The sequence below is a fragment of the Sciurus vulgaris genome (assembly GCF_902686455.1).
Source record: "Sciurus vulgaris genome assembly, chromosome: 2".
NCBI classification, from domain to species: Eukaryota; Metazoa; Chordata; class Mammalia; order Rodentia; family Sciuridae; genus Sciurus; species Sciurus vulgaris.
Window position 1 is genome coordinate 114,980,749 of NC_136462.1, and position 27,616 is coordinate 115,008,364.

Here is a 27,616-nt window from a genome sequence, read left to right on the forward strand (position 1 = left end):
CTGTAATCCCAGGGACTCAGGAGGCTGAGGTAGGGGCAGCACAAATTCAAGGCCATCCTGGACAATTTAGCAAGATCCTGTATCAAAATAAAAAAAAAAAAAAAAAAAAAAAAAAAAAGAGTGGGGAAGTAACTCAGGGGTAGAACACTTGCCTTGCATGTACAAGACTTTGGTTTCAATCCCTAGTACTGAAAAACAACAATGACAACAACAAACAGAAAGAAAGAAAAGAATTTATCTAAAGAGGAAAAAAATCAGCAAAGGATATTGAACCCAATGAGGGAACAGGAATATCAGGACAATGGGATATGGAGAAAAGTTCAGGAGAAAAACTGTTTCAAGAGAAAGGAAGCATGTCGACTCTTAGCAGTTCCCTGAGGTCAGTTTAGATAAGACTAGAGAATTGATAATTGACTTTGGAAACAAGGAGATGATTAGTAATCTTGGTAAGTGATCATGATGATGGGAGCCAAAGCTGGATCAGAGTAGACCGAAAGAAGAAAGTGAAGCAAGAAGGAGGACTGTAGGGATTAAAAATCTTTTTGAGAATTTATACACTGAAGAGAGAGAAATGGAGAAGTTGCTGGAGACGATTTTGGAGTCAAGGAGGTTTATTTTAGGAATTTCAGTATGTTTATATGCTGATGAGAGTAATCCAATTGAGAAGGGGGGGAAACTAATGATGCTGAAGAGCAAAGTAATTGTAGGAGTAAAATCTTTAGGAATGTGGGAGTGAAAGGAATCCAGGTCACTGGTGGAAGCCTGGTCTTCTTGATGCAGGGACACTCCATAGTAATACAAATGATACTATGCAGATAAGAGTAGTTATGACCGTGAGAAGATAAGGGAATTCATGTCTCTTATCTTTCATTTTTTCCCATGAGATATGAGGCAAAGTTGACCAATAAAATGTAAGGGTTGGATAGGAAGTACAGGAAGCTTTTAGTAGAAAGGAAAAGGTATGGAATAATCTTTCATTAACTCTATTTGAATAGCAATATAGTAGGGAAAGCTCTTCCAGGATTAAGCACACCTCCTCTTAAACCTTTTTTTCTTCCTCCTACTGAACCTTTTGCTCCTTTCTGCCATTCATCACCCTTTGTATTGTATCTTTATAGTTCACTTGTCTGTTCCCTCATTAGAGAATGATAGGAGGGCAGGGACCTTGTCTAATTTCCCAATGCAGAGGACCAGCAGATAGTCGCTAAATAAATACTCGTTGAAACAAAGAAGTTAATGAATGGACGTCTTCGGAATTTTGTCTTGGGCCACCCTTGTTAAGCAGTAGTTGTTTGGGCAAGTCACTTTTCCTCTGAGTTTTCATTTCGGAATATTTACCATGGAAGTACAATCTCTTCCTTGCCTATCTCACCGCGTTATCAGGAGGAGGATCTGAGCCAACAAGCCTAGAAATGCTTCAAGTGCTCCTTAAAAGTAACGGAGTGTTACGTTTGGCCCACGCGTAACCTCGCAGGTAGCAGGTGCTGAAAATGCCTTGCTGGTTGGGGGAGGGGGCATTATTGTTTCTACGACAGTAGGCATCGAAGCTTTGCCGAAGGGTTCCGCGGACCCCGAGGGGCGGGGCTCAGGTCAGCGTCCCTCTAACTAGGTCCCTTCCCTGGAGGCCCCTGCAGAGTAAGAATGGGGGCGGGGAGGCCGAGGGGGGAGTAACTGTCAAACCTCGCCGCTTGGCGCCATTATTTAAATGGTACGTGCCTGTCTCGCTGCGGTACGTGCCCGGGGCGGGGCTCCGAGCGCCCGGCGCGGGGCGGAGGCCGGGGGCGGGCCAGGGAGGTAGAGGGGCGGGCCGGGGCGGGGCCAGGCAGGCCGGAGGGGAGGGTCTAGCGGCGGCCCCCGGCGAGGCTCACTGCGCTTGCGCTGACAGACGCAAGATGGCGGACAGTGCGGAACTAAAGGTAAAGCGCAGCTCGAATTCACTTCTAATATTCGGCCGCGGAGACGGCGCCGCTGGTGCTGGGGGGGATGGGTCCGACCCTGGGGGGCCGCTCCGGCCTGGCTCCCCCGGGGCCTGGAGTTGTAGGGAGGAGAGACTCGCCTGGCCCCAGCAGAGGGGGCCTGGCTACGGCGGGCCGCGGGCCCCGAGTGCCTCGGGGGCGCTGACGGGTCGTCCCCGGCGTGTTATTGTTGTGGGCGCCTCTGGCGGGGGTGGCGGGGGAAGAGAGCGGGTCGGAAGGTAGGGGCTGCGGCTGTCTCCGCGGCTCGGGCTCCTCACCTTGCAGCCCGCCTCCCCGCCCCCCATGGGGAGCTGGGGCTGGGGGCAGGGTGTTCTCGTAGGGGGGAATTGGGAAAGCTCCCCGTCGCCGCTTCCTCTTCCTCCTTTGCAGTCCCGGGCTCCTGTCAGGCGCTCTCCTCAAACCCCCGGGAACTTGGCTCCGGCCGCCCCGCCCCTCTGTGGATTCCCTGGCGCCCCCGCCCCGGACTTGGCTCTCCCGGCTGCCCGCCTGTCAGGAGGCGCAGGGTTGCCCCGCTAGTGGGAAGCACGGTCCTGGGGCGACGTGGTAGGGAGGTGGGGGAGAAGCTCCGGTAAAGTTTAGTGAACCTCGGGCCGGCGTTGGGGTTCGACTGAGGGGTAGTGGGAGAGTCTGCCTGGGCGGGACGTTACTCTTTCTCTCTGATTCCGGACCACCGGGGAGCGGGGAGAAACCCCCCTGGAAGTGTGTGTATTTGGAAGGAGTAGTGGGTGGTGGGATGCAGCTCCTCTCTCCCTTCTCTTGCTTTGACTGGCGTGGAGGGTGAGAGGAGCCTTTGGGGGTCTCTGCACACACCATGATGGCGATGCTATAGCTGATGGAGGTGAATGGTTCGTGTTTATATCCCCCCGTTGCCTTTTGTTTGTAGGGACATCTTGCTGGCCATGTTGATTTGAACGAAATTCTCCCCCCTCATCCTACTTCAACCCCCAATAAATAGAACGTTCCTCCGTTCCTCTCAACTGTACCAATTACTCACGCCTCGCGAAATGAGATGAAAGGGTGCCCCCTTTCCCCCGCTTTCTCTCCCACCCCAGTCTTTACCTGATGATGGCTTCTTTACCGAAGCAGATATACCACTACACAAGCAGTTGGGGGAGGGGGTGGAACCCTTATGATTGGATTGTGACAAATGGGGCTCCGCTTGAATAATTTTGGTTTAGTAGCAAGCAGTTCTTAACTAACGCGTATTATTTCGAGTCTCTGAACGCGATATTCCCTTTTCTGTGGCTTCCTGTGTGTGAACCAAGCAGCTGGTTATATCACAGCCCAGAGAATTGACATCTCTGTCAGAGTGGAGATTGGGACATACGATTGTAAATCCTTGGGGATATTTGTAAATTCTTTTTATAATTAATAAAAGTCACTTATTTTTTTCCTGCGTTATAATGAAACAACTTGTTTAAAAAAACACCAAACACCAGGTTCGTTTCTGGAGAGATTTTTTCCTGTGGAAAAGCCTCATTGAAAGATCATTTTCCCTAACAACTTCGGAGCATTAACATTCCAAGATTTGTATATTGCGGTGTTGACTTTGTCATTCTTTTAAAATTTACTTCTAATTACGCATTTACGACAGAAGAACTAGAATGGATGCTTTCTTTTCAGTTTGACTTGAAAGGAGAAAGCCTCAGGAATTTGACTATTTGGAGATAATTTACCCTGAAAATAAAAAAAGTACACAACTTTAAGATAGCGTTTTCTATAGTTTCTCAAAATATAGTCACTTTGTTGCTGTGATCCTTGCTTCTAATATTTGTTTTATTAGGAGTCCTTTTGAAATAGCTTATCAGTTCTATTATACATGGACCATAGAGTAAAACTGAAAAGCTTGTGGGGGCTATATTGTGACTTTTGATGTTGTCCGAAGAAACTAGTATGGAAAGCACATGCTGGGAGATTTACTTCTTTGTTCTTTCTCATTTTAAGAAAGTGCCTTTGAGGATAGATGAGATCCCTGGTGTGAGTCTTGTTAGGTAAAGTTTCTCTTTACAAAAAATGTGTCCATATCAGATGAACACTAAACACTTCACTTGGGCAAATGTTATTTTTCTAAAATTGGTCTCCTATTTTTTGCTCTTTTCAAAATCATCTTTAGTTTTTCCAGAGGAGTTGTTTTCCACTTTTATGTTCCTGTTGTATAATTTTTCAAATTATAACTGTTTTGACATGTTTGTGTGTCATTATGTGTGCCTGAGACATTGAGGAGCTGTGATGAATTACTTAACTGGTGATAGTTGTGTTAAAAATTTTGCTAATGCTTCATTGTGGTTAAATTTACTGTTCTTTTTTTGGGAATGGGGGAGGTGAACTCAGGAGCCAGCTATAGTTATTTAAGAATATGCATATATAATTTTTTGTGCAGTCAAGTTTGGAAGATACTCCATTTGAAAATATTTTTGCAGGGCTTTTTTTGTTTGTGATTTTTGTAAGTAAATAACATATACCCTAAAAAGGTAGAAAAAATCAGTAAGAATTAAGAAAAACCTAGTTTTACTTTTTGAAATTCTAAATGGAAATACAGTACTTTAAACTGAAAGGCTTTTGATAATACAGTAACTTTTTCATTATCCTTGTTCACAGTTCACGTTTAATTTTGCTGTGGATTGTATTCATAATTATTTTCCACTTGGCCCTTTTGAATCCTTTTAAATCTATAACAAATCTGCAAAGATCTAGATAGGAAAAACAGATCTGTATCCCCTGTAGGTATAGTGCAAGCTGCAGCACTTCAAGATACTGCCAATAAAAATTATATTGTGAGTCATACATATCAAAATGAGTACTCTGCACATTTGTTTATGAAAAGTTTAATTTTTCATTAAGGAATTACTATAAAAACATTTGTGCGACTATGAAGAGTGAATATTTTATTATCTTAATGAATTTAAAAGTGGGAGGGTGTGATGGCCAGGTGATGTTGGTAGTTAATAATCTGACAGCTTCTTGTAGCTCCTCTTAAAAGTACTTTTCTCTTAATTGTTTTCTGTATTAAAACTTAAACCAAGTTATATTGCCATTTTAACACAGGAGGAACTGTGGGAGGGAAGAAGTTGATCATCATTTTAGTGGAGTAAATAACAAAATTCAATGGGAAGAAAATCCATACTTTTAAAAGTATCTATAAGCATGTCAGTAGATTGTTGTCATATTTGCCTCTTTGTTTTCAAGAAATATCCACTTAGTTTTGATCTTTGTGGTGTAATTTGTCTGCTTTTATTTCAAATAGCGGCAAGTAGATCAGAAAATTTATTCATGGATTTTATTTTAATCTCCATAACTTGCTTTTGTCAAGAGCCATATTTAGATGGTTTCTGTTTTATGTCACTAATTTTGTGAACAGTATTTAAAAACAGTTTATAAAACACTTCAGTTTTTAAGTATTTCATGTAATTGTTCGAAATACTGCCTTTTCCTCTGTGATTTTCTCCTGGGTGATTGTATTGTCTTTTTCTTCAAAGACTGTCTTGTAATCCCTGTTGATTGTAGTGGTGCTTATTGTGGAGTCCATAGCTGATTAACCTTGGGTTTCTCTTGGTGAACTCCATCAACATGCTGCTCCAGGCTTCTTGCTGAGGCTTTTGAGTTCAGTGTAATTTGTACCCTTTCTTGCTGGTAACTAGGGAGGGATAAGAAAATAAAAAGGGTCATGGTTGTAGTGAGAACTGGGAATAAATATCTAAGTCTCAGAAAAACTGAATGTTTATGATAAGATATAGCCTTTAAAAACAACAACAACAAAACCTGCTTCATTACTTCATGAAATTGTAATGTTTTCTGAAGTTTTTGGCTCGGGCATTAAGCATTTTTTTTTTTTTTTAATGTTTGGATAATATCTTACTTAAACGGTACTTTTCAGTTCATAAAATGTCACATTATCTCTAATCTTTCCAACAGTTTTTTCAGATAGGAAAGGCAAGTAATAACTCCTTTTTATAGATAAAGTGCGCCTAAAAAGGGTAAGTGACTAATGCATGGTCATACACATAAAAGTGACAGATTTGAACCTAGATTTTGTAGTTTGACAAATCTTTTTTTGTAGGCCTCCTTAAAGGTGGCAAGACCGTCCTGGAGTCCTCTAGAGTACCTCCTCCACATATAATTCTTGTTAATGCTTTCTCTTTTGCTGAATACTACAGTATTTTTGGATGTTCCTTAGGCTTTGGCAGCTTTCTTGCAAAAAGTTTGGAGTTTGTTAGTTGAAATCATATGTGTTAATTTTTGCAAATACTGTTTTGCTTGGGAAAATTTCAGAGAATACTGAAAAGTAAGCAGAAAAATAACACCTGTAATTTCAGCACTCAGAAATATTATGGTTAACATCTGGGTATCTATTCATTTACACTTTGTGACTGTAAGTGTATATATATTCATCACAAGAGATCATAGTTTTTTTAATTTGTAATCTGTTATTTTCATGGCTGCCTTTTCAGGTTAGTAAGTATAGGTCTGTATAATCATTTAAAAGGTTACATTATATTATACTCAACTAGTTCTTATCATGAGACAGATTATTTATATATTTTTGCTATTTTGGGAGGAATGTTAGGGAATGAACTCAGGAGCATCTCACATGCTAAGTACATGCTGTACCACTGAGCTATACCCTTTTTTGCTATTTTGAACAATGTTTTGACAAATGACCTTGAATAAAGCTTTGCAAATGTTTTATTTTAACTAAATATATTGATATGACAGACTTTTTGTGTGCTTTCAGAGAGCAGTGCAAATGGTTTTCTGATTCAAGTGTTGTAAGTGAAGTAAATTAGTAATTCTTAGTTCTTTCATTGTTTTACCTTTATTCCTTTATTGTTTCTTCTTTCTTGCTTTCTTCTACTTTTTTTTTCTTTTTTTGATACTATGGGTTGAACCAGGGGCGCTTTACCACTGAGTTACATCCCCACTCCTTTTTATTTTTTATTTTGAGTCAGGGTTTCATTATGTTGCTAAGGCTAGCCTGGAACTTTGAATCCTGCTTCCTCAGTTATCCTAATCTCTGGGACTACAGGTGTGTGCCATCATGTCTGGTTTATTGTTTCTGTTTCTATGGTATATCAGATAAGATTAAAAGTTGGCAGAGAGATTTTACAAAATGTTAGCAAACATTTCTTCTGATTCTGAACATTTGATAAAGTATGAAATAGATTATGAAATAATGTGTATACTTTATTTCAAGTATGTCTGAGTTTCGGAAATAATCAAATATGGCAAGTTTTGGTGCCTTGTTTAGATACTAATCAATTTTTAACTGGCATTTTTAAACTTCTGAACATTAATGAAGAGAAATTAGCAATCAGAATTTGCTCTACTCATTTTTTTTTAATCTCATAGCAGCGTTGCCATGGTATTAAATTGGTAGGTAACATTGTTTTGAGGAGCTGTTATAGAAAGGTTATATAGGCAATGAAAACTTTTTTAATTTTAAGAAGGAATCTTTAGGGCTGGAGATGTAGCTCGGCGGTAGAGTGCTTATTTGTCATATGTGAGGCACTGGGTTCATCCTCAGCACCACATAAAAAAATAAGTAAATATATTATGTCCATCTACAACTAAAAAAAAAAATTTAAAAAAAGGAACCTTTATGGGTTAAGCCAATTAATAAATGCCTAGGTGAAATAAGAATGCTATTTGTACAACATCTGAAAAGTAGTGTATTGTAGAAGGATCAGTTGATGAAATTAAGGATGTGAAATGGACCATACTCTAAATTTGAATTTTCAGAATTTGGTATTTAGTTAAATCTGCATTTATTTAACCAATTTTATCATTGGGACTAAAAGAATCTTCAGTAGAGAATTTTTAGAATACTTAGTTGTCTTTTAGCATCAATTTAGACGTACAAATGATCCAGTATACGATTTTTTGACTTTCAGATGGTGAGAAAGTGATACACAGTTAATGGAAACTTCATATTTTGAGTTTTGATCTTTTTCTGGGCTAGCAATATGTGGCGTGGTGCTGTGGTAATGCAAGGCAGAAGCAGTGAACCAAGCTCTCAGTCAGCCACCTATCAGTGGTAAGGGTGAACCCAATATCCTAGAGTGTACTTTGTTGCCAAGCTATGATATTTGGTAAGTTAGGTGTAATAAATGTAGTTTTGATTTAAGATATTTCTTCCTCAATTTAAGGGGACCCTATCTCAAAATAAAACTAAATAAATAAATAAGGGGCTGTGGATGTGGCTCAGTGGTTAAGTGCCCCTGGTTACCTTCCCCCCAATAAAGAAAAAGATATTTTCACCTTATGTTAGATTTATCAGGAGATAACTCCCCTGTAAGTTGAGGAGCATCTTGTCCTAATCACCATTGTGCCTTTTGCTATTCTTACAGTTAATTATTTGTAAGTATACTTCCCTTCAGTGTTAAAAATTAAGAAACTCGCCGGATATGGTGGTACATTGCCTATAATCCCAGAGTCTGGGGAGGCTGAGGCAGGAGGATTAAGAGTTAAAAGTCACCCTCAGCAATTTAGTGACCTGGAGATGTGATTCAGTGGGTAAGCGCCCTTGGGTTCAATCCCCCTGTACAAAAAAGACTGACTTTTTTTTTTTTTTTTTTTTTTTTTTTTGAGGAACTCCCATTTGTTTTGTTTCTCTCTACCCTTGGTTTCAGTGGTGTCACAAAAGATAATAGCCTAGAAACTTCCCCTCAAAATTTTCTGGCAAACCTTCTTCATTCTTTATCATGAATTTCTAAAATTCATCAGATGAAGAAACCATCTTTTTTCCTTTTCTGTTCTTCCTTAGATGAAGCAAACAAAATAGACCAACCTTTTGAACATGAACTAGTTGAAACACCAGTAATCTCACAGGACTGTTTACAAGTGTTCCTATTTTTGAAAACTTCATCAGTTCCTTACCTTTCCTGCTGTTCTCTGCTTTCAGTTTCTGCTCTTTGGTTGCCATGTTAATTTCACCAAAGCCTTTCTTTCATCTGTCACTCCTGTCTGTAAAAACTTTCAATGGCTTTCCATAAAAAAAAAGGATAGTCTCAGTCTGGTATTCAAGATTTTCTATAGTCTGATCCCAGTCTACTTTGTGTTTTGTGTCCTCAGCTGTGTAGCAGAAGTCCTTAACTTAAAACCACAGTTGTTAGTTTGCTTCTTTCTGTTGTTTTGGTTTGACACCAATCTGTTCTTTTCCATTCCTGCCCTCTGGACACAGTAGGTGTTTAATATCTATTTGTCAAATGATTTTGTTCAAGATATATTTGTCGGGGATGGAGCTGATGCTCATGTCTATGGGAAATATCCTTAGAGTCATATCTTCACTTTTTTATTCAGGCTGTTTCTTAGTTTACTTGAATGACATTAAATTCAGGATAATTTATGAAGGGCTTTTGAAGGATATTTTGGATTTACCTCTTATATTCCTTTAAGTTTTGTAGATAGTAAATGAATGTATTTCTCATTGTAATGGTATAGCAATAAATAGAATAAAATTTGAAAGACTTTATCATCTTCATTCCCCTTAGAAGCAAAAACATTGATATGTTTTTGTCTATTCCTTTTTAGGTGGATGGGGGAAGCATAACAGCTTTATTGAGATATAATTCTTGTTGCCACATAGTTCACATTTAAAAGTGTACACTTAAGTGAGTTTTGATATATTCACAAAGTTGTACAGCTGTTATCGCAGTCAATTCTAGACTTTTTCTCATCTCAAAAAGTGAGCTTACAGGGCTGGGGTTGTGGCTCAGTGGTAGAGAGAGCACTTGCCTAGCATGTGAGGCACTGGGTTCGATTCTCAGCATCACATGTAAATAAATGACTAAGGTTTATCAACATCTAAAAGAATTAAAAAAAGTAAGGAGAAGGTGAAATCCTACAAGACAGGACTGGGGGAGGAGAGACTTGCTTTAAAAAAAAAAAAGTAACCTTACATTTTTCAGCTGTTTCTCCTGTTTCACCATCTTCCTTCACCCCCAACCATAGGCACCTGCTAAGTAAGCTGTTTTTTTGTCTCTGTAGATTTTCCTGTTTTGTATATTTCATACAAATGAAATCATGTAATATGTGGCCTTTTGTGTTTGGCCTATTTTTTCTCTGCATGGGCATTTAAATGTGTATTTTTTGTAATATTTGTAATTTATTGTACATATCTAGATCAGAACAAAACTGGGCACATTGAAGGAACTCTTATGTGTATATGCACATAAATGTCTTCTAAAAACTTAAATGGGATCATACTATACAATTTACTCCTACAGTTTACTTTTTTTTACTCAGTAGTATATGTTGAAGATTTTTCCATGACTCCAAAAAATAAAATGGTTTTATTCTTTTAACATTGCAGAATATTTCATATATACAGTTATGCAGATTTATTTATTGAATTTATCAATATATATGATTGGAAGTTCTTGATGGAATGGGCTGTAGCTCAGTGGTAGAACACTTGCCTATCACGTGAGAGGCCCTGGTCTGAATGCCCAGCACTGTGCAAAAAAAAAGGAAAGAAGTTCTTAAGGATTTGTTTTAATGGTTTTGCTGTACTGATTTCTTTTCTTTTTTTTTTTTTTTTTGTTCCGTGGATTGAACCCAGGGTCACTTAATCACTGAGCCATATCCCCAACCCTTTTTATATTTTTTATTTAGAGACAAGGTCTAAATTAAAAAAGCTGAATTGCTTAGGGCCTTGCTAAGTTGTTGAAAGTAGCTTTGAACTAGAGGTCCCCCTGCCTCCTGCCTCAGCCTCCTGAGAAGCTGGGATTACAGGGGAGCACAACTGTGCTGGGCTACTATACTAGTTTCAAAAACAAAATTTTTTTTTTAGATGTTGATAGACCCTTATTTTATTCATTTACTTATATGTGGTACTGGGAATTGAACCCAGTGCCTCACACAGGCTAGGTGAGTGCTCTACCACTGAGCCACAACCCCAGCCCTTTATTTTTTATTTTTATTTTTATTTTTGGTACTGGGGAATGAACCTAGAGGCACTTAGCCACTGAGCCACATCCCCAGCCCTTTTTTATATTTTATTTAGTGAGACCCTGTATCACTAAGTTGCTTAGGCTCTCCATTAGTTGCTGGGACCAGCTTTGAACTCACGATACTCCTGCCTCAGCCTCTGGAGCTGCTGGGATTACAGGTGTATGCCACTGTGCCCCAGTACTGGGGATTAATCTAGGGCCCTGTGCGTGCCAGGTAAGCTACATCCCAGCTCTTGATTTTTATTTTTTATTTTTTTTGGTGTTGGGGATTAAACCCAAGGCATTGTCTGTACTAAGCATGTGCTTTACCACTGAGCTGTAACCCCTGCTCTACCACATATAATGTAACCTGTGCAGTATTAATGTTGGAGAGTCACTTAAAAATATATATGAAAAACTTAACAGGTAGGGATTGTTTGACTTACTATACTGATATTTGCAAAATAATTGGTGAGCAAAACTTCTGGTTACTTAGCATGAATTAAAGCAGTGACACTGAATTATACTAGTAGTTATATTCTCTATCACCAGATACCTGGAATTAAAAAATAAATGCCTTTTACATTTAATGCCCTTGATGAAGCGGTGAAACATTAATTTTGTTGTGTTTCAGTTCTTGAGTAAATTTTAATTGTATTCTGTATGATGACATCAGAAGTACCCTGTAAAGCACTTTTATTGAATACCAAATCTGATGGTTTGCTCAGGGAAAAGACTTGTGCAGTTGTTTTAGTTGCAAGCTAAACTATCTAGTTTTCATGGAATACCATTTTTACTTGAACTAATTGCTGGTAGAGTGTGCTTATTTAGACTTGGGTATTTGGCATACATTTTATCAAAAAAAAAAAAAAAAAAAAAAAAAAAAAGCCTGTCATTAAAAGGAGAACAACTGACAGTATTTGTTGCTGATGATACAATTTAAGCTTTCAAGTAAAAATAGAATTTTGAAAAATTTGTATTTGACATCATCAGCTTCCAGTTTTTGACAGTTTCCAATATTTGACTTGATAAGCTCATTGTGATATTAGTGAATGTGTTATTTTGAAGAAGTATAATGAACCAGGTGCAGTGGCACATGCCTGTAATACCAGTGACTCTGGAGGCGAAGGCAGGAGGATTGCAAGTCCAGCCACAGGAATTTAGTGATACCCTGGCTCAAAATAAAAATAAAAAGGGCTGGGGATATGGCTCAGTGGTAAAGCACCCCTGGGTTCAATCCTTAGTACCAAACAATAGATAGACTATAGATAGATAGATAGATAGATAGATTAGATAAGATAGATAGATAGATGATAGAGTATTTTAATAAAAATACATTTTGCTCCCAACCGTATATCTGTGTGAGGCTGGGTTTTCCTCATATTCTTAAACCAAAACAACCTAATACAGCAGATTATGGAAATGGATATGAGAATCAGACTTTTTATGAAGCTAGACATCAAAGAGCTTTGGAAAAATATAAAACAATCTTCCCACTAATTTTTTTGAGAATAGTTTTAAATTTTTTAAAATTTAATTTAATTTGGAGGGGAGTACTGGGGGTCTAATCCAGGCTGCTGTGCTCTACAACTGATCTATGTCCCCAGCCCTTTTTATATTTTGTTTTGAGACAGGGTCTCAGTAAATTGAAAGACTGGCTTTGGACTTGAAATCATCTTGCCTCATCCTCCCAAATTGCTGGATTACAGGTGTGTGCCACTGTACCTGGCTGAAAATGGTCTTTTTTTTTTTTTCCATTTTGGTGGTGCTGGGGATCTAACCCAGGGCCTCATGCATACTAGGCATAATACTCTACCACTGAAAATAGTTTAATTTTTTATTCTTTTTAGATTTACATGACAGTAGAGGATGTATTTTGACATATTCTACACACATAGAGTGTCACTTATTCTAATTAGGATCATAGTCTTTTTTTTTGGTTGCCTAATTTATTTCTTACAGTTTCTTTTTTATTTATTTATTTTTTTATTTTTACAGATTGCATTTTGATTCATTGTACACAAATGGGGTACAACTTTTCATTTCTATGGTTGTACACAGTGTAGGTTCACACCATTCATGTAATCATACATGTACATAGGGTAATAATGTCTGTCTCAGTACACTATCTTTCCTTCCCCCGACCCCTCCGGCCCCATTTCGCTCTGCATAGTCCAAAGTTCCTCCATTCTTCTCTGCCACCCCCTACCCCCGTTATGTATCATCATTCACTTATCGGAGAAAACATTGGCCTTTGTTTTTTTGGGATTGGCTTATTTCACTTAGCATGATATTCTCCAACTCCATTTATCTGCAAAAAATTTTATTCTTCTTTATGGCTGAGTAGTATTCCATTGTGTATATATACCATAGTTTCTTTATCCATTTATCAATCGAAGGGCATCTAGGTTGGTTCCATAATCTAGCTATTGTGAATTGAGCAGCTATAAACATTCATGTGGTTGCATTACTGCAGTATGCTGATTTTTAAGTCCTTTGGGTATAAATCAAGGAATGGGATAGCTGGGTTAAATGGTGGGTCCATTCCAAGTTTTCTGAGGAATCTCCATACTGCTTTCCAGAGTGGCTGCACCAATTTGCAACTCCACCAGCAATATATAAGTGTGCCTTTTCCCCCACATCCTCACTATCAATTGCCTTTGTTCTTGATAATAGCCATTATAATTGAAGTTAGGTGAAATCCTAGGGTGGTTTTGATTTGCATTTCTCTAGTTATTAGGGATGATGAGCACTTTTTCATATATTTGCTGATCACCTATATATCTTCCGTGAAGTGTCTTCCCAGTTCCTTACCTCATTTATTAACTGGGTTCTTTGTATTTTTGGTGTAAGGTTTTTAAGTTCTTTGTAATAGGATCACATTCTTGTGGTTGTACATGATGTGGAGTTTCACTGCTCATATATCATATATGAACTTAGGAAAGTTATGTCTGATTCATTCTACTGTCTTTCCTATTCCAATCCTCCCTCCTTTCCCTTTATTCTCCTTTGTCTAATCCAGTGAATTTCTGTTCTCCCTTCTCCCCCCTTTATTATGTATTAGCATCCACATATCAGAGAGAACATTTGGTCTTTGGTTTTTTTGGAACTGACTTATTTCACTTAGTATGATAGTGTTAAGAAGTAGTGGGACTGTTGGTGCTGGGAATTGAACCCAGGGTCACTTTACCACTGAACCCCAACCTTTTTTATTTCTTATTTTGAGACAAGGTCTTCCTGAGTTGCTGAGGGCCTCACTAAATTTCTGAGGCTGGCTGTTAACTTGTTTGGGCCTTCTGCTTTAGCCTCCTGAGTTGTTGGGCTTACCGACTTGTGCTGCCATGCCCAGCTCAGATTTATTTTTTGGTTATTTGTCAGTGTCTTCCCCATTCCTATATTTTTAACAATTTAAAATGTTTTTATGACTTCTTTTTTTTTTTTTTTTTTTTTTTTTTTTGCAGTGCTGGGGATGGAACCCAGGGCCTTGTGCTTGCAAGGCAAGCACTCTACTGATTGAGCTGTCTCCCCAGCCCTAATTTCTCATTCTTTATAGGATAAAGTACAAACTTCTTTAACTAGCCCTCCAAACTAAGAAAATTTATTGTTTGGAAACTATAAGTACTGAGTTTGGATGCCATTATACTGAGTAGGCATTGAGTACATTTACATAATCTTATTTGTGGGATTTAACACGTATAATTTATAACAGGTTTGCAATACCATTGTTGGTTTAAAATAATTAAGATAGATGTTATATTATTGTTCTTATTTATTGATGAACAAGACAGTGTCAATATAGATAGAGCTTGTAGTTTGGTAGAGAACAGACAAGTAAACAGTCTTTCTACATACTGCATAAGACTAATGGGTTAAACAGAGGAGCCACATGGGAGGGTCAATTTACTAATGTTACAGATGTCCTAAGCAAAGTATTTCAAACATGATGACGTATAAATTGAAAATGGAATGAGTTGGAGTTATCTAGAGAAAGGTTAGGGGGAGAGAAGGGAAAGAAGAGCATGCATATGAAAGTCCTAGAGGGTGGAAAACTGATTAAGGGATTGGTGGCAGTGGCTGAGACTGGATTATGAAGTATATCTTAGGCCATGTTAAGAAGTCTCATCTTTATCCTGAGTGCAGTCGTCAGTCATTGAAAAGTTTAGTCCATTTTGTCCCATTGTCCCACATGTGGAATGCCTATAAAAATGTAAACATAGTGTATGATATACAATTATAGGATAAGAGTATAATTATAATTATAATAACATTAATTAATGTAATATAAATACGTTCTAGTTTATGATTTCCAACTTATTTAATACACTTTTGTCAATTTTGTTAAAATATTTGCAGAACTGAAAACTTGGAATTTAAGAAGCATGAGTATGACTTGGAGGGGACATTATTGGAGGCAGAGAAACCCCTAAAGAGCATCTTGCAGACATCTAGGGAAGAGATCATTGTATGAATGAAATGATAATAGGATTGAGTGTAGTGGCTCATGCCTATAATTCCAACAACTCTGGAGGCTGAGGTAGGAGAATTGAAAGTTTGAGGCTAGCCTGGGTGACTAAGGGAGACCCTGTCTCAAAATTTAAAAAACAAAATATAAAGGTCTGGGGATGTAGCTCAGTGTTAGAGCATTCCTGTGTTCAGGCAAAACCTGCATCCCCCATACACAGAAGGAGATGGAAATTTGAAGTTATGAGATGAATGAGGTCATACAGGAATACTGGGCTAAGTGAAAATGAGCTCAAGAATTCTGAGAAGACCAGGTGCAGAGTTGCATGCCTATAATCTCAGCTAGTGAAGGATGATCATAAATTCAAGGGCAGCCTGAAGAATTTTGCAAGAGCCTGCCATCCCCCCCCCCCCCCCCAAAAAAAAAAAAAAAAAAAGAGTGGTGGTGGCTGGGAATGTAGTTCAGTGGTAGAGTGCTTGCCTAGCACGTGCCAACATCCTGGGTTCAATCCCTGGTATGGGGTGGGTGAGGGAGAGTTCTGAGGAACTCTCAATGATGAAATATGCAGTAATTAACTTAAAAAATCTTTTTGCCAGGTGTGGTGGCCCATGCCTATATCCCATGACTCAGGAGACTGAGGCAGGAGGATTGCAGGTACAAAGCCAGCTTCAGCAATTTAGCAAGGTCCTGAGCAACTTAGTGGGACCCTATCTTTAAAAAAAAAAAAAAAGAAAGGAAGGGGAGGGGCTGGGGATGTGACTCAGTAGTTAAAATGATCCTTGGTTTAATCCCCAGTACGAAAAAATAAAAACAGTAAATAAAACCTTTTTAGCCTGGTGTGGTGATCTCAGGCATTTAGGAGATTAAGGCAGGAGCATAGTAAATTAGAGGCCAGCCTGGACAATTTAGCAAGATCCTGTCTCAAGACTTAAAAAAAAAAAAAAAAAAAAAAAAAAAAGATGGGCATTTTGCTCAGTGGTAGAGTGCTTGATACAAGGCACTGGGTTTAGTCCCTAGTACTGCAAAACAAAAACAAAAACAACAAAATCTTTTTAAAACTTTATATCTGTGGGCTGTGGGTTTTCCTTTCCTTACAACTAGGTAAAAAGAACTCCTTACTTACCATATCTTCACTATGTATTTGGTTCACATAATGAGAGTTCAGTAGTCTAGAATATTTTAAAAATACCTATAAGATTGCTAATGGAGAATTTTTAAGAAATTTGAGAAAAGGCATCAAGATTAATCATCTATGTAACATTTTTAACTGACTGCAGTAACATGGACATGCTATCTTGATATTTTTAGTAATGGTATTTCAAATATTTTGTATATGTTTTGTCACTGTGTTAGCACTAGGATGACTGATTTATCTTCTACATGGACACTTGAGAATGGAAGGGGACGCTTTCAGTAATTTTGTTAGAACGACAGATATGGTATGGAACTCCTGAAAAAAAATGATTGCCTCTTAATTTTTTGAGAATTTTGTGAAATTCAAAGGAGTAAGATGATAATAAAGAAGAGTTTTGTGATAGAGTTATAAACTAATGACAAAGTAAATTTGTACAGTGTTAGGTTAAGAAAACATTTCTTTCTGCTGGATTTCTCAGAATCTTTAATGTGTTAATATGATTTGAGAATGGAAGGCATGTTAAAGAATTATAGAATATTAAAATTTCTGAGCTTGTCTTGCCCCAGAACTGTATTTCTCTTTTACCACTATGAACCTGAAAAATGATGATCTAGAGTGTCCTATCAGTTACTTTATATATATATATATATATATTTTTTTTTTTTTTAATGGTACCAGGGATTGAATCTAGGAGTGCTTAACCACTGAGCCATATCCCCAGACAGTGTCTTGCTAAATTCCTTAGAGCCTTGCTAAAGTTGCTGAGACTGGCTTTGAACTCGTGATCTTCCTGCCTCAGCCTCCTGAGCCGCTGGGATTACAGACATGTGCCACCGTGTCTGGTTTGTCAGTTAACTTTAAATTGTAATTCTTACATTTATAGTCCAATCAGATTGCATTTTAGTTATAAGTTTTTTTGTGTGATGTTAGGGATTGAACCCAGGGCTTTACACATGCTATACAAATGCTCTACTGCTCAGCTCTAGCCCAGCCTGTTAGTTTTATTTGGGGATTTCTGTTTGGTGCCATCTAGGTAACTGTTGCAATTTGTCAGTATATTTTGAAGTTTTAAAATTATAACCTTGGGCTGGAGTATGTAATAACTCAGTGATAGAGTGGGAGTTCCTGGGTTCAATCCCTATTACCACCCACCTCCAAATAAATAAATAAATAAATAAAAATTAAAAAAGAATAAAAGACAAAAACTAATTTGTTATTTTTCCCTTAGTATAAATTTATTGATACTGGATCTTTATCCCTGGAGTGCTTTATCACTGAGCTGTATCCCAACCCTTTATTTTTTTAATTTTGAGATAGGGTCTTGCTAAATTGCTTAAGTCCTTGCTAAGTTGCCCAGGCTGACCTTGACCTTGCAATTCTCCTGCCTTAGCCTACTGAGTTGCTGAAATTATGGGTTTGCATAATTGTACGCCACTATTTAACAGAATTTTAAAAGGCTTTTCAATATTCTTCCAGACTAGGCAATATGCCTATATTTGCTTTTTCACTTTTATCATTTGTCTTAGGATTTAGTTATAGGTATTTAATTAATGTAGGCATAATTTCCTCTGCCAGAATTTGATTTTGATCTCCAGACAGGAAATATTCCTTCTCCCCACCCCTTAGTACCAGGAATTGAAGAGCAGGGCCTCACACATCCTCAGCCCTGTTTTGAAAGTATTTTTTGAACCAGGCTTGGGGTTGCATACCTATAATCGCAGCAAAGGGGAAGGCTAAAGCAGTAGGATTACAGATTTGAGGTCAACCTTAGCAATTTAGTGAGACTTTAAACAATTTAGACCCTGTCTCAAAATTTAAAAATAAATAAATAAGACTGGGGATGTAACTCAGTGGTAAAGCACCCCTGGGTTCAATCCCCATTACTCCCCAACCCCAAGTTTGTTTCTTTGGTTTTTATATTTTTAGTTGTAGATGGACATGGTATATTTATTTTGTTTTTATGTGGTGCTGAGGATCAAACCCAGTGCCTCCCACGTGCTAGGCAAGTAAACACTCTACCACTAAGCTACAGCCCCAGCTCCCAAGTTTTTTTTTGTCAGGGTCTTGATAAATTTCCAGACTGACCTTAAACGTTTGATCCTCCTGCCTCAGCCTCCCCAGTAGCTGGGATTAGAGAAGTGTGGCTCTACACCTAGCTAAATTATGCTTTCTAGATTAAGAAAAGAAACAAACTTACTTTAAGAACTTTGGCTGCATTGAACTCCGGAATTTGATTAGTTATATGTTTAAGAAATGGCATTAAAAATGTGTTCACCCAGGCATGGCGGCACATACCTTTAATTTCAGCTGCTTTGGAGCCTGAGGCAGGAGGATGAAAAGTTTGAGGCCAATTTGGGCAAATACAACAGATCCAGACTCAAAATTAAAAAAGCTGGATGAGGGTGTAGTTGAGGGGCTCTAGTATAGCTCAGTGGTCATACATAAGACCCTACATTCAATCCCTAGTACTAGCAAGTGGGAAAAATGAGTTTCTGTTAATTGTTCTTTTTTTATTGATTATAATGAACTCATTTAATTTCACATCTGATGACAGCAAAAGATTAAGTACTTTTTAATCTTAACTAGAGGTATTTTTTCCTCCTTTGACTAATTTATAAATAGTACTTCAGATAAAGACAGTTAAGCATTTTTTCTGCTTTTGTGCTATATATTTTTAAAAAGCACTCCTTCCTTATCTGTATCTTTAGCATTGCTTTTGTTTGTTTGTTTTGTTTTGTTTTGGCAGTACCAGAGGAGTGCATTCAGTAGTGCTCTACCTGTGAGCTTCATCCACAATCCTTCTTAGTTTTTTATTTTGAGATATGTGCTCATTAAGTAACTAGAGTTGGCCTTGAATTTACAGTCCTCCTGCCTCAACCTTCCTAGTAGCTGGGATTGCAGGCATGTTCCACCAACAGCCTGGGTTTTATTTTGTTTTGGTTAATGTTCTGTATATGTTAACATGGATGCTAAAATGTATAGTCTGTTAATGGTTTTTGGCCTTAGAGTTTTGTGAGTAGCCCATCTTCCTTCTCTTCCATAAATTTTAGGAATACTGTATAACATGTTTTCCTGGGCCCTGCCTTATATGTGTTTTTATCAACATGAATGGAATTTCTGTAAAAAGGATGTGAATATTTCCTTTTCTTTTTTGGGGGGGGGGGGTGCATTAGGGATTAAACCCAGGAGGCTTTGCCACTGAGCTTTATCCCTAACCCTTTTGATTTTTTTATTTTGAGACAGGGCTTCAAAATAAAGGCTTAAAGCCTTACTAAATTGCTAAGGCTGGCCTTGATGTTACGAATACTTCTTGTCTCAGCCTTTGGAGTCCTGGGATTATAGGCATGTGTAACCACACCCAGCAATGGCTGACATTGATTGTCTTAAAGTTTACTCCATTATTGTAGTAACTTTGCATGTAAATTTTGGTCAGTGGAGCACGCTTGTAATCTCAGACACTGGGGAGGCTGAGGCAGGAGGTTCACAAGTTCACAGCCAGCTTCAGCAGCTCAGGGAGGCCCTAAGCAACTTGGCAAAACCTTGTTTCAAAATGTAAATTTAAAAAGGCTGGGGCTCTCTTTCTATCCCTCTCTCTCCCCTTCCCTTCCACTCTCCCCCTCTTTCCCCCCCTCTCCCCCTCCCCCCTCCCCCTCCCTCCCTGTTCCTCACTTCCTCCCTCCCTCCTAATTTAAAAAAAAATACAAGGGCTGGGGATGTGGCTCAGTGGTAAAGTGCCCCAGAATTACATCCCTGGTAATACCCCCCCTTGAAAAATATTGATCATAATGATCTGTTCTGAAGATAATGATTTAAATTTTATAGTAAGTTAGCAATTTTACTTTATGTAGAACAAAGGATACTTTTTGTTGTGAATTGTTTCTCTTATCTGTAACTAGTAATCAAATGAATGTGTTTCCTTCTATGTAGAAAAGAAAGGGTGGTATCAATCATGAGTAGGTTTCTGATGGGATTTTAAAATATACTCAGGCAAGCTGTCATTGCAAGACAAACTTTTCCTATAAACCATTTTTTTTTCTTTTAAATATTTCTCTGTGTAGTTTATGAGGAATTATCCCCAGAGCTTTTAGAACATTTGTGCCTTTTTTAAAATCAGTTTTTCTCTAAAATTTATAAATCAGGACTGAAATATAACTTTAATAATTTTTCTTGAGCTGTTTGGAGAATGTTCATTGAATAATTAAAATTGGGGAGTCCTGGGGGATATAGTCATCTAAATCATGAGTAGTTGAATAATCTTACTTGTCCACTTTATTGTTACTTAGAGGGTAATCTCTTGTGATGTGCCACAGGGCTCTCTAGTCTTGACCCTGTAATATATCAAGTTTTAAAGGATGACCTGGGTGAATATTTAAGAAGCAACAGTTAGATTTTGAAGATGACACAAAACTAAGGATGTGTTAGATGACAGAATCAAGAGGATTAGTTCATCATCCCTTGGGCACTTACTTACAAGGTATCATGAACTATTCTTAGCATGGGGACCTGGAGATAAGTGATTGTCCTTGAAAAACGCCAAGTCCACCAGAGGACACAGACCAGAAAATCAGTGATTTACCAGTGTATGATAAGTGCATAATAGAGAGGTGTAGGGTACAGTTTTTCAAGAGTGTTGAGAGTTTAGAATGATAAGCTGAAGAAAATGGAATTCAACAGTACTAAATAGAAAGTTCTGCCTTTAAAAAGTTTGTAGGGCAGTAATGTAGCTCAGTAGGTCCAGTGCTTGTCCAGCAAGTGGGAGATTCTGGATTCTGTTCCCCAGCACCACAAAAACAAAACAACACAACAGGAAAATTGTGTTAGAGGATGAGGTAGTTCATGTGAAAGATATTGAATGAAGGTTTTTGTTAGCTTCTGTCTTAATATAAGCAGTAAGATGATGGGGACGCACCCTATCCATCCCCACTAAAAAGTGTAACACACCCTCCACTTTTTCAAATAAGACTGATCTAAAATGTAAATACAGTATTAGGTTAAATTGGTAGAAACATCATAAGAGGGATCATAATGATAGGGATAGAAATACTGTATTAAAGTATTCAAGACTAATCAGACCATATCTTGAATATTTCATTCATTTCCCACTACTGTGGACTGTAGAGCACTCAGAACAATGGGTAGAAAAAAAATCTTAACATATTTTAAGTATATATTTTAAGTATAGACTCTTATGGACGTTAGGTGGAAGTTAAAGGAAAAATTTGATTCATACAACTTTTAAGTAATGTGGGGTTTTTTTTTTTAAAGGTCATGAACTTTTAGAAGTGATGGTCTTTCCAGAAGTTGGGAGACCATCAGTCAAGAAGTATGGAAAACCAGAATATTTGATGTAGGATTAGGCAAGGAGATCTTAGTTCTGTTTTATGTTCTGATCCTGTGTTTCTACTGTTTCCAAAAGCATTTTTAAATTATCTAATATTACTTTGCAGCATTGTGTGGACTTTGGATTTGACTTTTGAGTCTGAACTCCACTTTCTTGCTAGCTCTGTAACCTTGGGTGGGTTACACCTGCTACTCTGAAATAGTTCTCCTAATATACCCCTCTAAGACTTTTCCTTGATTTCTCTTCTGGCATCTAAATTAAAGGCTATACTTTAAACATTATTTTAAAACTTTATTTACTTATAGAAAGCATTCTTTTTCTCGCTTTTTGTTTTGTTAATACATCCTCCTTAGGCTTCTCAACTTTCAGATAGGGTATATAGTTTCTTTCATTGTTTCCTATGTGAAACTTGAATTAGATGAGATGTCATTTCCCATTGTAAATGCCGTGTTATGTTTGTTTTTGGTTGGAAAAGAATATTTAATATTTTAGAGTTTGATAGACTTAAAAATTTTTAAGTCCTCTTTTTTTCTTTTTTCCTTTCACTACCAGGGATTGAATCCAGGGGCACTAAATAACTGAGCCACATCTCCAGCCCTTTTTATTTTGAGACAGAATCTCATTAAGTTGCTGAGGCTGGCCTTGAACTTGATTCCCCTGCCTCATCCTCCCGCGTCCCTGGAATTATAGGCATGCACCACCAAGTCCTCTTCGTTTTCTTTTCCTTTCTTCTCTTCTTCCCTCATTTTTGTAGTACTGGAGACTGAACCCAGGGGTGCTGTATCACTGCGTATCTCAGCCCTTTTACTTTATTTTGAGACAGTCTCACTAAGTTGTCCAGGCTGACCTCAAACTTGCAGTCCTGCCTCAACCTCAGCTTCCTGAGTCTGGGATTATAGGCATGGGCCAGACACCCAGCCTGGTTATTATTTTTGTTTTACATTTTATTTGGAAAGTAAATGATGATGGTCCTCATGATCAAGTATAGTTCTAATTTTTGAAAGACCCACCTTAAGGCAGAATATTGAACATAACCTTCAGTTTTTCTTTGCAGAATTTCTTAGTCTTGTTTTCTTTATTTCCATTCTCACAGCTCCTTTTTACCATGTATGTAGATAAATAATTTCTGTTTGTTGCTATAACCTTTAGATAGAAGTCTTTTTTTTTTTTTCCTGTTGGTATTGGGTATGGAACCCAGGGCATTCCACATGGTAGGCAAATACTCAACCATTGAGCTATATCCCTACTCCTTTTTACATTTTGAGACAGAATCTCACTAAGTTGCTGGGGCTGGCCCTGAACTTGAACTTGGAATCCTCGTACCTTGGTCTCTCAAGTGGCTGAGATTATAGGTGTATTCCCTGTGTCTAGCTAGCTAAAAGTTGTATTAGTCTCTTCTTGACTCACCCCATCCTTTTGGTATTACTTCTATAAATTCTTTTTTTTTGTTTTTTGGTACTAGGGATTGAACCTAGGGGTGCTTTATCATTGTGCTACATTCCCAGCCCCCTTTACCTTTTATTTTGAGACGAGTCTCACCAGGTTGCTTACAGTCTAATTAAGTTGTTGAGGCTGACCTTGAACCTCCTGCATCAGCCCCCTGAGAAATGTGATTATAGGTGTGTGCTATCATGTCTGACTTTAAAAGACGTTTTATTGTATATTGGTGCAGAGCATTTTTTCCCTGAAAGAGGAACTGTATTTTCTTGCTTCTGCACCTCTGCATAAGAAGTTGGTCAATGTGTTAAGAGTTCTAAACCCTACAATTTTAAATTAAGCAGTATATATTTTTATAAGCTATATATATATATATATATATTTTTTTTTTTTTTTCTTTTCCTTTTTTAACCCAGGATTGAACCCAGGGCCTCTTAACCACTGAGCCACATCCCGTGCTTTTTTATTTTTTATTTTGAGACAGGGTGTTGCCAAGTTGCTGAGGCTGGCTTTGAATTTGCAATCCTTCTGCCTCAGCCTCCTGAGCTGCTGGGATTACAGGTGTGTGCCACCATGCTTGGCTAAGCTGTATTTTTTTTTTTTATACAAAATTGAATAATGTTATATTCAGATTTTAAAACATTCTAAGTTAGATTTGTTACTTTTAGGATTCAAGTTATCAAGGAGTTTTAAAGTATGTGAAATATGTTTCAGTAAAGGTACATAAATGAGGATCATGTTTAAATTGTCAAAAATTGAAGCTATGGTACACCATTTCAACAGTGTTAAGTTTATAGTTTGCTTGAAGGAGAATGGAATCTCCATTTACGTATAATTTTAATATTATCATTTTGTGGGAGCTCAATGTAATCGATAATGATAGAATAGAGATCAGGAGAGGAGGAAGATGATCAGCTAGGACAAATAGGTACTATATGTCATTTTTTTCAGTTAGCTTAATAAATAAATAAAAGATGAGACATTGGGTGGAAAAAGATTATGAGAAGTATGTCATCAACCTGATTTACTGCTTTGAGTAGAAACTGTCTAACTAGGTTTTCTGGTTGAACTAGGCATTGTTGACATATTGCTAACTATTTCTAATGGGAAGTATTAGAAATAGTCCAAAATTCAGTCCCATTGAATGAATCTGATATGTAAAATAATGAATGAAATATTTTTGTTGAACTGTACATGCTTTAATATTTTCCATTATAGACCTTTAGATTATTCCTTTGGTTTGTGGATAGAAAGCAAAAATATAAAGGAAATATTATGACATTATGAAATGCCTGGTTTGGCTATCTTCAAAATTCATTCTGTCTATAATTGGCTATAAAGTGTTACCAAAAAAAGACTTATAGGGTCTGCCTTATGACTAATCCTGTAAACCATTGCACTGGGGTGTGTGAATGAGAATAATTAATGTTGTTCACTAGAAGCACCTAATTCTTATTCACAATTTAGATATGACCTTTAATAGTATAAGGTCATAGCCAATGAGACAATAAAACTGGCACTTTCTATTTAATTACAAAAAGCACCCTTCTTATTGCTGTTGCTTAAATATTGTCTGTCTTTTCAGAATATGGCCCCCTGCCTTTGTGTAGTTGGGATAATGTTCACATACCTGTGTTTATTTTGTTTTTAGATTTGTTAACTATTTTATTATACTAGAAGATAGTTTCTTATTTGCCATTCTTGATTAAATAAGACTTAAAATTCTAAAAAAATGTAAGTTATAGTTTCTTAAAAGTTTATTAAAGTATAGGTAAGAATACAATCAAAGTTTTAGTAAGTATCAACCAAATAAAGAGATTCTTCTCTACTTTTTTCTTCAGGACATTTAGACTGACATCCTTGTAGGCACAGAGAGATAGAAGAGCAGCCTTACAAATCAATAATTTAAGAAGTCATAAGTGGGGGCTGGGGATATAGCTCAGTTGGTAGAATGCTTGCCTCATAGGCAAGAGGCCCTGGATTTAATCCCCAGCACCGTAAAAAAAAAAAAAAAAAAAAAAAGAAGTCCTAAGTAATAGATTGGAAAAATCAGGATAGCTCTTAAGTAATACCAAAATTTAAAAACATGGATGATAAAGATGTTTATTGATTAAATTTGTCTTAAGCAATGACTGCCTAAATTTTGTATCATAATTTAAATGAATAACTGAGAGCCCAGCACAAATGAATACTTAATGAACTACTTGCATTATATAATACACAAATATTTCCATTTAAAAGTATTAACATCAAACTGTACTAAAATGTTTACAAATCATTGATGTATTAAATGACACAATTTCTTCATTTCTGCTATAAAACAATCTAAAATTAAAAAAAAAAGAAAAAGCAAGAGTTTCATGTCTAACATATTGCCATAGGTTATGTTGCTATATGTGTCTATTTTTATAAAAAGTTTTACATGTCCTAAAAAAAAAAAAAAAATTCGTAACTAAAGGGCAGTTGAGGGAATGCCTCTTTTTTCTTTCTTTCTTTTTTTTTTTTTTATATGTTTTTGTTGTTGATGGATCTTTATTTATATGCAGCGTTGAGAATTGAACCCAGTGCCTCACACATGCTAGGCAAGCGTTCCACCCAGCCAGGGAAATGCCTTCTTATTGAATGGTGGTGGCATACCCATCTTCTCTTCCCATTTCTCCCTACTTTTCCCTGAGATAAAGAATTAGTTTTGGAAGGCCAGTATTCAGATAAGCATACAAGAAAAGGAACAAAAGAACACTGAAAGATTATTGACATGAAACTTCCCAGAACTGAACTGGAGGACATGTATCTGTAAATTTTATTTATTAATTATTATTGTTATTATTTTATTTTTGGTACCAGGGATTGAAACCAGGGGTTTTTAGCCACTGAGCCACATCCCCAGCTCTTTTTTATATTTTATTTAGAGATGGCGTCTTCTTGAGTTGCTTAGGGCCTGGCTAAATTGCTGAAGCTGGCTTGGAACTCATGATCTTTCTGCCTCAGCCTCCCGAGCTGCTGAGATCACAGGCATGTGCTACCGTGCCCGGCTTATCTCTAAATTTTAAAGGCTTAGTGATTACCAGTTCTTGCGAGAGCAAACAAACCAACAAAACAAAACAAAACAAAAAACACAAAACAAACAAACAACCCCCCCCCCAAAAAAAAAAAAAAACCCAAAAGTAAAACCAACCCCAAGGTACAACACTAAAATTTCAGAACACATTAAGAGGAAATAAAGTTTCTAGAGAGGGATACATAGTTGGCTATGAAGATTAAAGATCTGAATATTGCCAGGTTTCTTAATACCAGCACTTGGGAACCAGAAGATGATGAGGAAAGGCATTCAGAATGCTTACAAATCACGATTTCCTCTCTAGAATTCTGTACTGAACCACTCAGTTAAGTATAGGTAAATAGAGATTTTTAAAGATAATGCAGTGAATTAAAAACAAACAAACAAAAACACTCTCCCATGCTCCCTCCCATGCTCCCTTTCTCTGAAAGCTACTGAAAAAAATACCCCACTGAAAGAGAAAACCAAGAAAGAAGAAATGAGATTACAGGGGATGCATTATAAATGAGACAGGGAACTCCCAGGATAGGTTAATGGAAAATTCTGTGACCATAATTGTGCATCAGGCCTAGATATTTAACAGTCTAGATTGGAACATGAGGAGACCTTTAGGAAGTAAGTTGTTTTGTTTGTTTGTTTGTTTGTTTTTAAAGTATTAGAGGTTGAACCCAGGGCTGCTTAACCACTGAGTCACATCCCCAGGTGCCCTCCCACTCCTTTTTTTATTTTGAGACAGGATCTCCCTAAGTTGCTTAGGGCCTTGCTTAGTTGCTGAGACTGGCCTTGAACTTATGATCCTCTTGGATCTTCCTGCCTCATCCTCTTGAGCCTCTGGGATTACAGGAGTGTGCTGTCAGGCCCGCCGGAAGTAAGTCTTTATGAAAGAAATTAAAATAGATTTACCTGATATATTTGAATATGTGAAGAGTAAAGTTAGACTTTTAACAATTTACAGATGAATAGGCAGTCAGTATGTAGACAACTAAGTAGATGGGGAAATGGTGCAGTTATTACCTTTAAAGAAAGCGAAGTTACACAGAAAAGGAAGAGTAATCATGATATACTTTTGGCTCAGCTGTTATTTACAGCCATCATAATATAAGTATTGTCAATCGAGTCTACCATGAATTATGACGAAGAGATGGGAGGAGGGACATTACAGAGCTAAACATTGTTACAATGGGAAGTCAATAAATAACTAAAAGGAAAAATTAAGAAACAGTTGTGTAGACCATAATGAAAAATCCTAGAAGAAATAGCTGAAAAGATAAAGTGGTTCC

General features: G+C 37.4%; 1 protein-coding gene across 1 annotated transcript in view; it reads left to right on the forward strand.

Annotated features, from left to right (window-relative positions):
- Nucleotides 1–1,839: 1,839 nt before the first annotated feature.
- PIAS1 (protein inhibitor of activated STAT 1) overlaps nucleotides 1,840–27,616 on the forward strand; it is a 132,410-nt gene continuing 106,633 nt past the window's right edge. The window contains exon 1 of the mRNA XM_079129584.1: nucleotides 1,840–1,916. Within this exon, the coding sequence (XP_078985710.1) occupies nucleotides 1,893–1,916 (24 nt within the window). The 5' untranslated portion in view covers nucleotides 1,840–1,892. The remainder of the gene's footprint in view (nucleotides 1,917–27,616) is intronic.